Source organism: Elephas maximus, chromosome 8 (genome assembly GCF_024166365.1).
Source record: "Elephas maximus indicus isolate mEleMax1 chromosome 8, mEleMax1 primary haplotype, whole genome shotgun sequence".
Taxonomy (NCBI): Eukaryota; Metazoa; Chordata; class Mammalia; order Proboscidea; family Elephantidae; genus Elephas; species Elephas maximus.
Window position 1 is genome coordinate 20,453,331 of NC_064826.1, and position 15,039 is coordinate 20,468,369.

At 43.9% G+C, this 15,039-nt stretch overlaps 1 protein-coding gene across 2 annotated transcripts in view; it reads right to left on the reverse strand.

Annotated features, from left to right (window-relative positions):
* Positions 1-15,039, reverse strand: part of NRF1 (nuclear respiratory factor 1) — a 158,517-nt gene that overhangs the window by 22,345 nt on the left and 121,133 nt on the right. For both annotated transcript variants that reach the window (XM_049893065.1, XM_049893066.1), the window contains one exon: positions 11,219-11,343. In XM_049893065.1, coding sequence (XP_049749022.1) covers positions 11,219-11,343 — 125 coding nt within the window. The remainder of the gene's footprint in view (positions 1-11,218; positions 11,344-15,039) is intronic.

Below are 15,039 nucleotides of genomic sequence, written 5' to 3' on the forward strand. Positions count from 1 at the left end.
GTACATGAGATTCCTGAAGGAAAAAAATAAAAGAAGGTGAAAAGATAAAGAAGGAGTTGTTCCAGAAACATTTAGGCAAATTTCCTTTTCCTCGTCCAACACTGCTGAAACCGAAAATCCAAGGCTTCCTTCAGCATTTAAAACATTTCAAGAGATTAAGATCAATCTCTAAAACAGGGCTGTCTGACAGAACTTTCTGGATGATGGATATGCTCTATTTGTGCGCTGCCCACTTCGCTGGCTACTGGGCACTTGAAATGTGGCTAGTGCGATTGAAGAACTGAATTTTAAGTTTTACTTATTTTAATTAATTTAAATAGCTGGAGAGCAGCTCTATAACCTTTCTAGGGCTTCCGGTGTGCCAAGTCCACATCACAGACATGCATCATACACCCACCACACACCACTGGGAGAACTGCCTTTGCTTGGGTGGAAACTCCATCTAAAACTGGGTGCACTTTGCAGTCATCTAAAATATATTTTCCTGCTACTCCCCTTATTTATATCACAGGGTCTTTCCTTTGCTGCTCTATCCCACATCAGCTGATTTTAACATCCCCCCCGCCCCGCCCGAGGCCCAAAGGCCCCTACAAGAGAAACTATTAACATTTGAGAACAACATGCTTTAACTATACATTATAGTGCTACAAGTGATACGGAGAGGCTGGGCTGGGCAAAATCAGACAAATGACTGGCCGCCTTTTTAGTGAGCCAATCTGATAGCACGGTCTTTGTAGTCTCAGGCAGAGTAGTGTCTCGGCTTCCATATTTAGACCCTTTCTATGACTCTCAGATCCACTTTGCTAGATTTACAATGGAAAAGATGCTTTTATCAATTTCACTTCGACAACTCCATTTAGGCTCTGAAAATCTCTAAATTGGGGCCTTCCTAGTATTTTTTTTTTTAGTAATGAAGATTTGGGGTAATTATAATGTCACAGGCAATTGTGTTGACAAAGCAAAACCACCATGTCTCCTTGCTGGGCCTTTGCTCTCAGGCTGACCAACAGGAGGAGAAAAGAGGCTTTGTCAGGAGCAGATGTGCACTGGGAGGCCCCAGGAAAGCAGATCTGTTGAATGAAGCAGGTGCCACTTAGACATTCACTTTGCTGACTCCAACCACAACCTTCCCTTCATTTGATACCCTGCTTTTGGCAGGAGGATGGGGAGAGAGCATTGCACAAAAAGGCAGCATGTTTATCCTGTTCAGATTATGGCCTCAGCCAGGCTGCTGCTGCCGGGTTCTGCACACTTGCTTTTTATTAAGCAAATGTTAGAGCTGGGCTCTGGGAAGCGAATCCCTGTATTTACACGGGTAACCTGAGAGCAAGAGGGCCCCAAACCACAGTGGCTGTGATGTGTAAGCTATTAGAGTTAATAACAGTGCGCCGACATTCCTTCAAAATCCTAATGGAAGCATAAATAAAAAGAGGAAAGTCCCCCTACTCAAGAACCCTAAAAACTTCATTCTGTCATAACTTTTCCGGTTGTGATATTCTGGTCGCTGTGTGACCTGTGATTAATTCCCTTTTTACATGCTCAATTGAAATCCACTTTTCCCATCCACGTAGTCAACAGAAATAGCTCCAATGGATTTGGTATGAAGAAAAGAAAAAATCCCGTCACAGAATATTACCTGTAATGACAGGCACCAAGATTCTGTCTTGGTTACAAGGAGTTGCAATCATCTAAGGCCAGAATCTATCTTCCGAATATAAAGACACAGAAAGATCTGGGGACCTAAAGGAAGAAGAATGAGATAAGGAAACCTGTAACATGGCCTGGAGGACACTGGGGATGGGGAGGGCTCGGTGGTGGCCATCTGCCTGGCCAGGCTGCCAGATGGTAGGCACCTTCCTGGGACTCTCTGCCCCTCGGCCCTGCCCTGGGCCCTCTGCCCTGGCTGTTCCTGGCTCAGATCACCGTCCTGGTCAAAGAATGGTACACTGGCTCGTCATGTTTCCCCACAATGAGAACAGCTGACCTATTCAGACCAAGGAATAGATGAAGGAATGTTGACCTGGCTTGACAATGTGTGCTAATTCCCGCTGGGGCCCTGAAGAGCCTGAAAAACTCAGAAGACAACTCTGGAGGCACTGGGCCTGTAACAGGGAAAGCATCTAAAGGCTACATCTGAAGGACACGGCCAGGGCTCAAATGAGAACTAGGAATAGACACGTAGACTGGCCATCATTTCATGGTTAAGGTCCTCTACACTACCTTTGTTCTGCAGTCTGAGTAGTAGAGACCACATTAGCAATTCCTTGTATACAAATGACAAATGCCTGAGGCCCCATCAGCTCAATCAGGCAGAGGTGAGATAGCAGAGCTGAAAACCACCAAGAAGGACAGGGGATACTGAGGGGTCAGCATCTTTGCAGGAGGGAAAGAAAGGCTGCTAACTGCAAATGCCTTCAGCTCTGGGGCTGTGTTTGATGAGTGACAGGAAAGCCTGGTAATTCTAGAGCAGCGAGTCTCAGTGTTGTCTGCCCCAACATGCCTGAGAGACACAATAGGCTTCCATCAGAAACCAAGGCTTCCGGAAGCAGGGGTTCTCGGCGTGAGATCTGCCACCTCCATCCCTCAATGGAAGCTGACTGGCCCAGTTTCTAAGACTGCGGCTCCCAAGTGCTGAGAGTGCACCTGTGGAGATTAATCCTCTTCCCATCCAGTGAGTGTTTAACAGCAGTAGTAGCAGCAGAAGGTAACAGTGACTGCTTGCTCATGAAGCCACACAGCTCCCTGAATGGGGAGCGTGCAGAGTTAGAACTGCCTCCTCCTTCTGAGAGCTATTCTGGAAGGCATTTAAAAAAATTGTTTATTATTTTTTTTATTTTTGGTTGCAACGTACACAATCAAACATACATTCATTCACAACTTCTACATGAAGAGTTCAATAACACTGGCTACATACTTCACAGTGTCACCATCCTATCTCTACCCATCTTGTGTCATCACCATTAACAGAAGGCATTTTGGACTGCAAGAGGTCACAATGAAGGGAGAAGAGAAAGATGAATGCTCTAGGAGGGAAGAATCCCTTCCTGGCTGGCCCTATCTCTCCCTCGCTCAATGCCACGGAAGCAGCTGGGCGTGTGGTGCCCATGGGGCAGAGAACTGCACGCCCTTTGGGTGTTCTAGGATCAAGAGCCTTTCATACACCTCCCGGCTCCCCATTTCTCAGCAGCAGCCATGTTTCACTGGGAAACCTGGAGGCCACCCAACAGTGATGACTCCTTCCAGCCTCACGACCATCAGGCTCTGGATATTTGATCCTTTTTGGTGTCGCGATAAACCCACTAGTGCCTGGCCTGCAGGTACCTGTGGCAGAGGCGAGAACCTTGCACTTGTGGGAATCTAAGCGGAATAGGCAAGCGGCCTGGGTCAGGAAGAGGTTAGGAGGCTTTCCTGCACGGGACTCTGTGGTGCATAAAAATAGGCCGGTTCTTCTTGCACCTCCTGCCCAGCTGCTCACTGGCTGCGGATTACTGCAGTCACATGGGCGGTGCTCTTAGCAAAGCCCTGCATCTGTGAGCTGAGAAGGTCACTGGGAGACAGGGCTGAGGAGCACCCCTGCTGCCCTTCCCTGTGCAGAGGGCCACAGCTTGCCTGAAGAGCAGAGTTTATACAAAGCCCTCGGAAAGCGCTGTCCCATACAACATCCTGCAGTGATGGCCATGTTCTCTACCTGGGCTCTTCTTTCCAGTAGCTCCTAGATAATGTGACTACTTGAAGTTAGATGGAAAAAAAAAAAAAAAAAAGAAAGCTAAATGAAAAGTTCAGGTCCTCAGGTTACATGTGGCTACCAAGCACTTGAAGTGTGGCTAGTGTGGCTGAAGAACTGAATTTTTAATTTAATTTGCATTTAAGCAGAGCCGCAAATAAGCAATGACTCAGTTTGTTTCAACTGAGACCATCCTAGACCTTAGGTTCCCTAAAAGTGTCCCTAGAAATGAGAGGGTCAGTCAAAAGGAGGTCCATTTACCTTGTAGGAGGGTGGCCTAAAACTCACAGCCACCTTGTGCTCTGCACTCCTTGGGGACCTCTCACGATGGCAATCTGCATCCTGGGACTGACATCTCACACAAAAACAGCTGCTGGGTGCTGCCTGCTTCAAGTCCTGGTAGTATCACTGCATCTAATGCCACAGCACTTTTAAAGCTATCATGTTTTATAGTGCCTGAAAATGCACTATTCTTACAATAAAACATTATTTCGTATATTGATTTAGCTTCAGTTAAAATACTGAGGCCAAAGGATTTCCTGCACACCAGAATAGCACATCAACACCCTTCTGTGCAGCCACATTGAAAACTTTCCTAAACTAACATTTACCCCTCAACTGACTCTCCTAGGAACACGTCTACACGTTAATGTATCCAGAACATGGAGGCGCGCGGAAAAAGGTAGAACAAGAGCTACATCTTATAGCTCATCAAGGTGAGCACTGGCATTTCATCTCATTGTTAAAGAAGAGCTAGAAGAGAAGGAAATGGAATAAGTACTGGGTGATGGCAGTGGTGACAATAAGGAAAAAGTGAAAAAGTCACCCTTTAAGACAGGAGGCTGAAACAGAACACGGCTGTTGAAATATGCAGAGTGACTGTGCCATTTTAGGGGTCCACAAAGGCCATGCTACTGCAAAACTATGTGGCGGAAGAAAAGAACAGCCTGAGACCATGGACCGCGAGACTCCAAACTCAAAAGCCTTCAAACGCTGTCACCTTGAAGTTCCTTCAATCAAAGGTTAGACAAAGGGCTTCTAATCTCTTTCCATTTTTAGAGTATTTGCCTCTGGAGCACAGACCTTTACATCTCAGAAGGGAGGCATCTGGATCCGTTGTGGAGACAGGAAAGCAGGGCCCGCACTAGTACGGTGTGCTCTGTAGGACTGAATGCATTTGTGAGGGACGGTGCTAAGACATGGATGCTGATGGTTAATAACACTATGTGCCAGGCACTGTGCTAAGCAGTTTATAGGAATCACCTTGTTTACAAGACTCATATCAACTATGAGTACGGCACTATTATTATCCTAATTTTATAGCTAAGGCTTACAGAGGAGGTTAATGTGCTTGCCCAAGATGACACAGGTTATTAGTGGTACAGCACTTAGAATATCCAGCTCCTTAGGGCCTCCCTTCTTGCTTTCCTCTCCTTTTACTCTCTGAGCTATGCCAGACAGCTACAAAGTTAAATGACCCTAGCCACCCTTTTTACCCCTTTCTATGGCAGAGATTTTTAACCTTTTTCGGCGGGGATCAGGATTGGAGGGGTCTCTGACTCTATCCTGTAGGGTTTATGAGTCAGAATTGACTCGATGGCAGTGGGTTTTTTGGATGGGTTCTGATCTATCTGCACATCTGATCAAAGATATAGATCCCAGAAAAATACAAATGTTTTTGCATAGAATTTCTCAAGGTCCACAGACCCCAGGTTAAGGACATCCTAACGTTTTGGTCCCCTTATACCACAGATCAAATATGTTTTCATAGAAAACGAACGCACAAAATGCTGCCTCTTCTGGGCCCAGCTGAGCTTGCCCCTTTATGGTCAGTCCAGGACAGACCTTACTGCCTCCTATCTCATGTGGGAGACCCTGCAGAATAGGAATGTGAGTCCCAATGGCTCAGGCCAGGACCTGCACAAGAGTCCTGCCCCATTACCTGAACCTCAGGCTTCTGTTGTCACCCACCTTTTCTTTTTTGCCCGAAAGATCAGTCTTTAAAAAGGTATTCCAGTAAGCACAGCTGGAATTAATTTACACTCAGGAAACATACATATTTTTGAAAGTTCCTAATAAGGTCAAAATAAAATAGGGATGTGAAAAGGTAAAGGCGTTTTTAGTGGGAAGAGAAGGCAGGAGAATTTTGTTTCCTAAAGAATTTTAAAAATTGATTTAGTTAGATTTGGCAGCTGAAACAGGTAGTAAAACATACACTTGTTTTACAGTATAGCAAGACTGAGCAGGTTCTTTCAGTTTTAGGAAATTTTATGTACAGGAGTCTTAAGAGAGAACTTCAAATAAAGCACCCAAACCTTTACCAACAAGACTGATGTCAGGGCCAGGCCAGAATACAGAGACACATCTCAATGAAGACAGCTGTGAAGGGCTGCCTTTTCTTTCTGTGTAATGTTAATGCCTTATAATCAGCTTTAATTTTTAAAGAGGCCCCACCCACCAGCCCATTTCCCCTCCTTCAGGACGTGTGGAAAGCAGTGGCCCTCGGCCTCCCCCAGGGCAGCATGGGCAGTGGATGGGTCTGAGCCTATAGTGTCAGACCACGGGGAAAGATGCACTCTGGGACTCTCTCGGGGACCCCAATCAGGGGCAGGAGGCAGAGCCAACTATGGCCTCAGTGAGGAAGGGGGCAAATTAACTAGCTAACTTGCTCCAGGCCCTTCTACACATACCCCAGCCCTACCCCTCATTATCTAGTTTGTCAGAGAGGTGGGGAAGCTAAAGAGCCCTGGGCAGAGGCTTCTCGGAGGTGAAGAAACTCTCCAGCTTAGTTTACTTCTTTCTGAACATCATCTACTTCCCCTCGAATGCCTTTGTTGTAAACAGTACCCCCCACAATCAAATGAAAACAAGAAGACATGTTCTCTGGTTGCAAAGTGGTCTGCTCACCGACAGCACTTCAGTTTGACAGTCAGCTGATGACTGATGCTGTGAATTCTCCAACTGCAGAAACACAGGGACCTGTGGTCTCCCCCGGGGAGAGGCCCCTGTGTGAGTGTGAGTGTGTGTGTGTGTGTGCACATGTGCATGTGTGCGCACGCGCTAAGGACAGGACTGCTGGGCAGGGCAGCTTCAGGCACCACCGGAGCCTCCCACAGCCATCAGGCCAGCTGGGGCAGACCAGATGCAATCAGAGTGGAAGGGATGGACTCCGACAGTTCTACGGGATAAATGGTGCTGGAATAACTGGACTTTGAAGGAAAAAAAATCAACTTAGATCCCTACCTAATGCCACATACCAAAATAAATCCCAGATATTTAAAAATATTCAAATTAAAAAATGAAGTCATAAAAGAACTGGGAGAAACATGGTTAGATGTTTATCTGATTTTGAGGGTAGAAAAGGCCTTTGTAAGCATAAAAACAAAAGATAAATAATTAAAGAAAAGTACATCATAAAAACAAAAGTAACAGAAGTAAAATAAGAATGAACTGGGAAAAACGATTTACAACATACACAATAAAGGATTTATATCCTTAATCCATGAAGAGCTTTTCCAAACTATAAGAGAAAAAGACCCCAACAGGAAAACAGGCAAAAGACATGAACAGGCAAATATTAAAACACACATATACATAGATAAAGACAGGAAAAAAAGAAACAGTGAACACTTCGATCACTAACATCACTGAAAAATGCAAATTAAAATGAGATACTATTTACTGCCTATGGAATAGGTGAGCAAGTTTTAGTGATGGTAATACCCAGTGTTGGTGGGGGTTAAAGAAGCAGGTTCTCAACAGCACGGCTAGCAGGACAAGCAGGGACACAGGCGAGGCGGAGAGCAGACACACAGCGATGTGGCCAAGGTTTGGTTCCAAGATAAACAGCATGTTATTTATTGTAAAAAATTATAAATAAATTATCAACAACGGGATAACTTAAAATGGACAATTTGGTGAAATATTAGCAAGCATTAAAGTGATCTTTTAAAAGAACATCTAATGATATAAAAATGGTTAAGACACTTCAAAACGAACTACAATACAGTGTACACAACATGATCCTAATAGGTTAAAGATTTTTCTATGAATAGAAAATAAAAACCAGATTTAAAAAACCTAAAAATGAACACTCTTTGTAGTCGGATTATGGATGACTCTTACAATCATCACAATAAAAAAGCCCCCAGCGAATACTTAGTTTCCCTTTTTATTGTGGCATCATTAGGGATATGTCAGCCATTTGGGAAAATGCTGATACTTTTTAGCAGCTCTGGTAAAAGGCTTGATGGGACAACAGCTAAAGCGGATGACTCCACCACCCTTCTGATGTCAGTTGTCTATTTTGTTTTTCTCTGTCTGGTTTGTAGAGATGAAAGACAGCTGCATGAATCTATGATAAGATCTCAGACATAAGAGCAATGGCTATGGAATTCTTATTGTCATTACTTCTGCTGAAACAGGCAGGAAGAGACCAGCTCTGGCTCTCTGAGGATTGCTAACCGTGAGCAAGGCCTGGTGAGGAGCAAAGCACTGACCAGAGACCTGCGCTGCCCTGTGGAGAGCCTGCCTTCTGTCTGATGCCAGGGCAGACCTTCTGGTCCTGGTGCCCATAGTGCAGGGGGTTCTGAGGCCCAGCACCAAGGATGGCAGAGTCAAGGGAAATAGGCTTAATGGAGGACCTCTCATGTGAAGGTGTGTCAGTGGGAACAAAGTATGGGGATAACTGTGTTTAAAAAAAAGAGGTAAAGGAAGGAACTCTGCCAGTGGCCTTCCCAGCCCTAGGCAGATCTGCCTCCATCTCAATAAAAAGGCACTTGGGAAAATTTTTAAATTAAACCATGAAACTCCATTCTAAGAGACTAAAGGCTCGTTCACCTCTTTTTAAAAAGAACAAACGAAATAAACATGAGTGATGCTAGTGTTTGAGTAGTCCCTTCAGTGCTGGGGGAAGGGTAGGTGTTCAGAAAAGAAGGAGGGGAGCCTTCAGGGTACAAGGTCTTTGTGAGGTCTGCCTTGGTGACCCAGAACTTCAGCTTCTGCCACGCATGAGTCAGTGTCTTGAACTTGGACACACTATCCTACAGGCTACTGCCTCGTACCTTTGCACGCTGCCCTGCCACCTTGCACTGGGTATCATACTTGCAGTGGCCCTTCATTCTCCCTAGAGCTAGCCCAGAAGACACTGAACCTCTTTCCGCTTCAGATTTGAATGATATCCAAAACGCTCTTAGAAAAGCCTTCTGCTGGTAGGACGCTTCTTTAAACCACACTCTGGAGTTGGGGATGTATTACTTCTCCCATTAGTGTTCATTTCCAAGTTAGTTCATTGCCCACAAACAGCACTTGTTCTGTTCTCATCTGATTCTTTCTGCTAATAAAGCTAGTCTATTGGCAGACACCAGAAGCTTGCCATCACAGAAGCAACAGACACTGGCCACACGGTACAACCTGAAAGAACGATGAAAAGGGGATCCCTCCAAGTCTAGCCAGGTACCAAATCTGCTGGTTAAATGAGACAAATCTGGTTCCAGTCCCAGAGTACACCCTACAGCGTGCTGGGTAAACGTGTTGGAAGACAGAAGAAGTGTCAGAATTATTTGGATCACATCCTGCGTTAGATTCATTCGCTGGATTCCCAAGGAGCAGATAACATGACTGGCATTTGCCTGACATTGCTAAGATAAGGCTCTACTCAAGATCTAGGCTGATGTAGAAAGGCTGCACTGAGAAAGTGCTAACCCAGTCTCACAGCCAGAACTCAGCAAGTGCTGGCAGTCACAAACTGAGATGGCTCCTTTGGGGAACTGCTGGCTTTTAGGACATAGACCAGAATTCCCTCTTATTACAAATGCAGCCAACAGTATGAAACTGGCATAAAATGATTCACAACCCAAGGCTGTTCACAAGAGGCGGCTTCCAGGAATCAGCAGTAGTGGGTGTGGTTCCACTTTATTGAAGAGTGAACAGGTCTACCTGTCCAGAGACCCAGAGGATCCTTACTCGTACCTATAAATTCATGCATCAGCAAAGGTGAGGCTGGAAGGGAGCCAAAACTATAAAACTGTCTGTTCTGCTCTCCCAGAAAGGTCAAGATGATTAGAATGGATAACAAAGTCTCCAACCAAGCCCACACACGGCAGTATTTTTAGCAGTTCCAGAGTATGTCGCATAGCCAGAAATCCTACCACCACTCTGGGCAGTTTAGGACTCAGACAAGGAAAAGAAAGTGGTAAGGAAGTAGGGAGTAGGGATCTAGCTATAGTGGGAGACTTTTCTTCATTCAATCAATCATCCATTTCAGCCTGAAAAGACAGGGCTATAAGGAGCCCTTTACCCTGTGGCATTCTGGCTCAAATCAACTCTTTATTTTGGTTGGTTCATGGAAGCCCCTAGCCCTTGCTTACAAAAAAAAAAAGCAAGCTGAAATTTTAGTATTTGATATTTTTCAGTTATTCTGAAAGTGATTCTCAGAGCTATAATGGCTCTTCATATTTCCTATTCTTTTCTAAATGCTTTCTGTCCCCCACTTCCAAATGAGGGCACAGCATTCTCTCTCTCTTCAAAGACCTACCCTAAATAAAGAAACTGCCAGGAACTTTTCTTTCAGCCACTTACGCCATTAAGGAACTTTTGCTTAAATAAAAGTATGTTACTTATCTATCCTCTAAGACTTTAAAGCAACAAATTTCCCAAAACCATAGGGTACATAATTTGTTCTACTTAATTATATAGATTTTAAAAGTTTAAGAAACAGTCACATAGCCTCTCACAGAACAGGCCTGTCTTCCCTCTTTGACCAGACGTTGGAGGCATGTCCCTGGGCAGGCCCCGCCTTGGTAAGTGGCTTGTAGCATCTGCTGAGGTGGTGCTAAAGATGCTGGGGTGGAGTTGTACATTTTTGCCACCACATTTCTATGAACTTATTCCCTTTTGTTTATTCGGGATATTCAGCAACATGCAGAAAGTCAAAGAGCTGGGAAAGAAGGGCAGGGTGGTGGCACGTTACTGGCTAAATCCAGAGGTCCTTGGTGAGACCAATACGACAGGATGCAGGGTCCACAGCACCAACCAGAAAGGTGCCTTCATCACAGCTTGCTGCTGGCCCTGTGGACAGGGGAGATGGTGGCGTCTTTCTGGAGATGGTCAGAACACTCCACCTTAGCATGACGCACCTGCCCATGGGAGGCTCTCTGCTCTAGTCAAGGGCGCTGACAAAACCCATGGGAGAGTAAAGGACAAAATGTGCCCCACAGCAAATTTTAAGGCACCCCCCCAGCAAGTCCTGTCACAGCATAACACTCACTTTTCAAGTAAACAATTCATCAACATGGCATCTTCTTTCAGGAAACTCCAAGTCTACTAGTGAAGGAATTGGAGGCTCTTGGGCTATTCCTAGGCATCAAATGCCTACCAATAAAGAAAACTCAAATCAAAGCTTAAGCTCTTTCTGAAGGATCTGTTGTCAGTCATGCCATGAAGGTTGAAGTGGAAACAGGGAGGAAATTCAATAAAATATTTATGCTTTCTTACCATTAGCATCTTGGACTCCAGTAAGTGCTCCGACGGCTGCTGCGGTTTCCCCAGACAGGACGATCTGTCCCCCTCCTTGTAAGGTGGCTTCAGCCAGGGTGGCGACGGCATGGGCAGCAGCTTCACTGTGGGCACAGGAACGGGAGAGAGGGGATGTGTGAGATGAATAAGGGACAACACTGCAGCAACATCAACCATCCTCTCAGCCCTTCCTCGGATCTTGACTGACCCTGTGCTTGTGAGCCGACCAGCACATACACGATGCCAATGCTAATGGACTCAGCCAGGAGTGATTTGCAAATGATAATAATAAATAGCTAGAGAAATTCCAAGTCTTACATATTTATAAAACTAACGTGAGATCTTTAAGCCCAGGAAATGGTTATTTGAGGACAGAGGCACTCGTTACTAGCGTCCTCCCTATCAATATCAATTGAGTGCTTGCAAGCCATAGTAGAAGCTCTGATCCATATTCACAATGTAAAAGCCATTCTGGCTGTCAATCACGGGGTTTTCTTTTTCTCTTTAAGGTAACATGAGGCAAATCATCTGAAGCTGCTCCATTATAGCCTAGGGTGGATGATAATACGAGGAGTCAGCAACCTGAGCTTGCCATTTAATTAATATTAAATAATAACTGTTTGGCTTATACCTGTGCTTTTCAAATACAGGATAATGGCTGACTAACATCCTGAAAAGCTGAAGTCTTCACCCTCTGCTTCACTGTACATGCAGGTAGTGCTAAGCTCAATACTTCAATTTTAAAATTCTCACTATCAGCACAAACTCCTTGACTCTATGAACATAACGAAATATAAACCTCTCTTCACAGCAGAGCAGCACTCTGTAGAATAGAGAAAAGCTATTAACCATCTGTTTACTAGAACAGAAACACTATTCTAACAGTTTGTCACATTTTTCTTTCTTTTCCCTCCTATATGCTTTTCCTAAATGTATAAACACCCATGTTTATGGATTCTTTGATGTTAAGAACCAAAACCAAACCCACTGCCAATGAAGTCGATTCTGACTCATAGCGGCCCTACAGGACAGAGAAGAACAATACCCCATGGGGTTTCCAAGGCTGTAATCTTTATGGGAGCAGACTGCCACATCTTTCTCCTGTGGAGCAGCTGGTGGGTTTGAAAGGACTATCTTTCGCTTAGCAGCCACGCACTTAGCCACTGCGCCACCAGGGCTACAAACTGTAAAATATACTATTATTTTTTATGCCAATAAGAAAGAAAATTTCCTGATAATTATAACTGTAATATGTCATCCAAATTTCAGGGACATTAAAATACAAGAAAACAGATAAATTCAGTATCTCTCCTCCAAAAGCATCAGGTGCCAGTTTGCACAGTTAGTGAGAGAATGTCAAATGTGGGCCTGGAGTACAGAAGGTGGTGTCATTTAGTTTAGCAGAGGTGGACAAAAGCCTGGGTTGGATAACCAAACAACCCAGTTGACTCAGCTTTGCTCTGAAGCTGCAGACTTCATGTAACTATGGGCGGCCATCTTGAAATCACAAGATGTACACAGGGATGGGTGAGGGGATGTGGACTGGTTTAGGGTAAAGGTGTCACAACTGTGGGCAATGCAACCAGTATCAAGCTCAATAGTGTCACTTTCACCTAAGAAAGTCTACAGACGAGTACAGCAACAGACATGGTAGTTCTTGGTCACTAAAAGGATTCTGGAAGGCAATAAAAGAAACTCAATGGACAGTAACGTCTTATTAAATATAAAAAATTTAATAACTTGTCATGCTTTTTAATTTTTATGTCTGTGTGTTTAAAAAGTTTTTTCTGACAGTAAAAGTAATACATTTAGAAACCTTGGAAAAATCTCATTATGTATAAAAGAAAATTAAAAATACCATATAGAGATGTTATTTCCTTCTAATCTTAAGCACAACTTTAAACAAATAATTAGGATCATATTGTGCATATGGTTCTATATCTTGCTTTTTTCACTTAAGGCGCTCTGGTGGTCCAGTGGTTAAAGCACTCGGCTGCTAACTGAAAAGTCAGTGGTTCAAACCCACCAGCCACTCTGCGGGACAAAGATGTGGCAGTCCTACTCTGTCCTATAGCGCTGCTGTGAGTCAGAATCAACTGGACAGCAGTGGATTTTGGTTTGGTTTTTCACTTAATATTATACTTCCTTGTGTAAATTATCTCTGACATTTATTTAAAACGATTAACGCAAAACTGCTGATTTTCTCCCCTTCTAGTCAGTTTAGGCGAGGCGACTACTTCCATATGGAAGAGAGAAACAAAACTTTATTTCCAGGTTTCCTCTGATTTAGTTCAAAGTCATGATTATATATTTTAAATTTATTTGCACACCCAAAATGTGGGACGTAACCCAGATTGAATAAAAAGCTGGAAAGAATCATAGAGCTTACATGCTGTCCATATAAAAGCTAAGATGGTGCTTGATACTGAAATGTACTTCTCAGTGACTTGATACCCACAGTCATCATTCCATAGTCGCTGTAACGTGAACTCAAAGCAAAAGGGGCCACTTGATTTGGAATTACTACTAAGGTTATTTGTTACATTTTACATGATAAATTTTAATTTTAAAGTACTTCGTAAGTATTTATCAGAGACAGTATAATGAATCATTGCTTAGTGCCTAGGTCCTTTATTTTTAATAGTTTCCTGAGAAACGTTTGTCAGTAAACAATGTCATCAACCAATTTTACACTGCTCAGCTATCATGACCTGAGACTTCATGGAAAGCTGAGAAGTATACTCTCTAGAGGTATTTTGGAGAAAGAAGCTGGTATCTGAGAAGTGTTTATACGGCAATAGGGTCCTTGTTCTTAGCTATCCCAGTGACTGCTCGGTCCCCATTTTATCAAAGGTGACGTCCTCCACTCGTGTATAGCCTGGACACACGCTTTCGGCGCAGAGTTTCGTGGGGGGGGGGGAGGGGGGAGGGCAGCTCGTCAAGCCCTTACGTGACTGTGTAATTGAGCCTGATCACACTCATATGAGCATATCTGAAGCTCTAAACATTTGAAGTTATTTTCTTTGATGACTTTCTAAAATACGGTGTAGTAGGAGAAAAGCTGTAATCGGAGTCGGCTTGACCAAACACAAGAGAACCAGCAACACCTAAGACAGTATGAGATGCTGAAGATGAGGGGTCCGATGGGGTGCCCAGGTGGGCGAGGTTAGTTACCCCAGCCCTGTCAGGGACAGGGGCATAAGACAATGACTACTTCTCGTGGTTAGCAGGCCTACCATTTTAGTCTGTCCTGGCCATTTATACTAGAATGCACGGGAAATGACCAAACCAGACTGCCAGGAAAGATCCCCTTTACTTAAAAAAAGGTGACTGGGGTGAGAAATGTCCCTGAACAATCACTTCACAATTTTAGACAAAAGTCATTTCCAGACTAGTTACAAATGAGAAGCTTCCATCAACTTTTTATCTGGATGTATCCAAGCTTTAAATATAGGCAGAAAAGCGGTTACACAGTCCCTGCCCTCCATTTCCAGAGAATGTCAGATCTAGGTTCTCAAACCCATTTTTTTTGGTCAAATACCAGTCCATACATTAAAGGCATATTCTATTTTACTAATATCTAATTTTAAGAAAAAGATACTTTCACTTAAAAAAATAGTAAGTGATTTTTTTTTTCTTTAAAAATATGGTTCACTTTTTTTAAGCGAAGTCTCTTCACAGCAAAACAGCAGCAAACTCTAACTCCTTGAGAAGAGGTACTGACTTCTGCCTGTCTTCCCCAGTGGGGCAGCACAGGACACAGTGAATTCCTACTGGGGTAAAGCGTAGATTCATTCTAC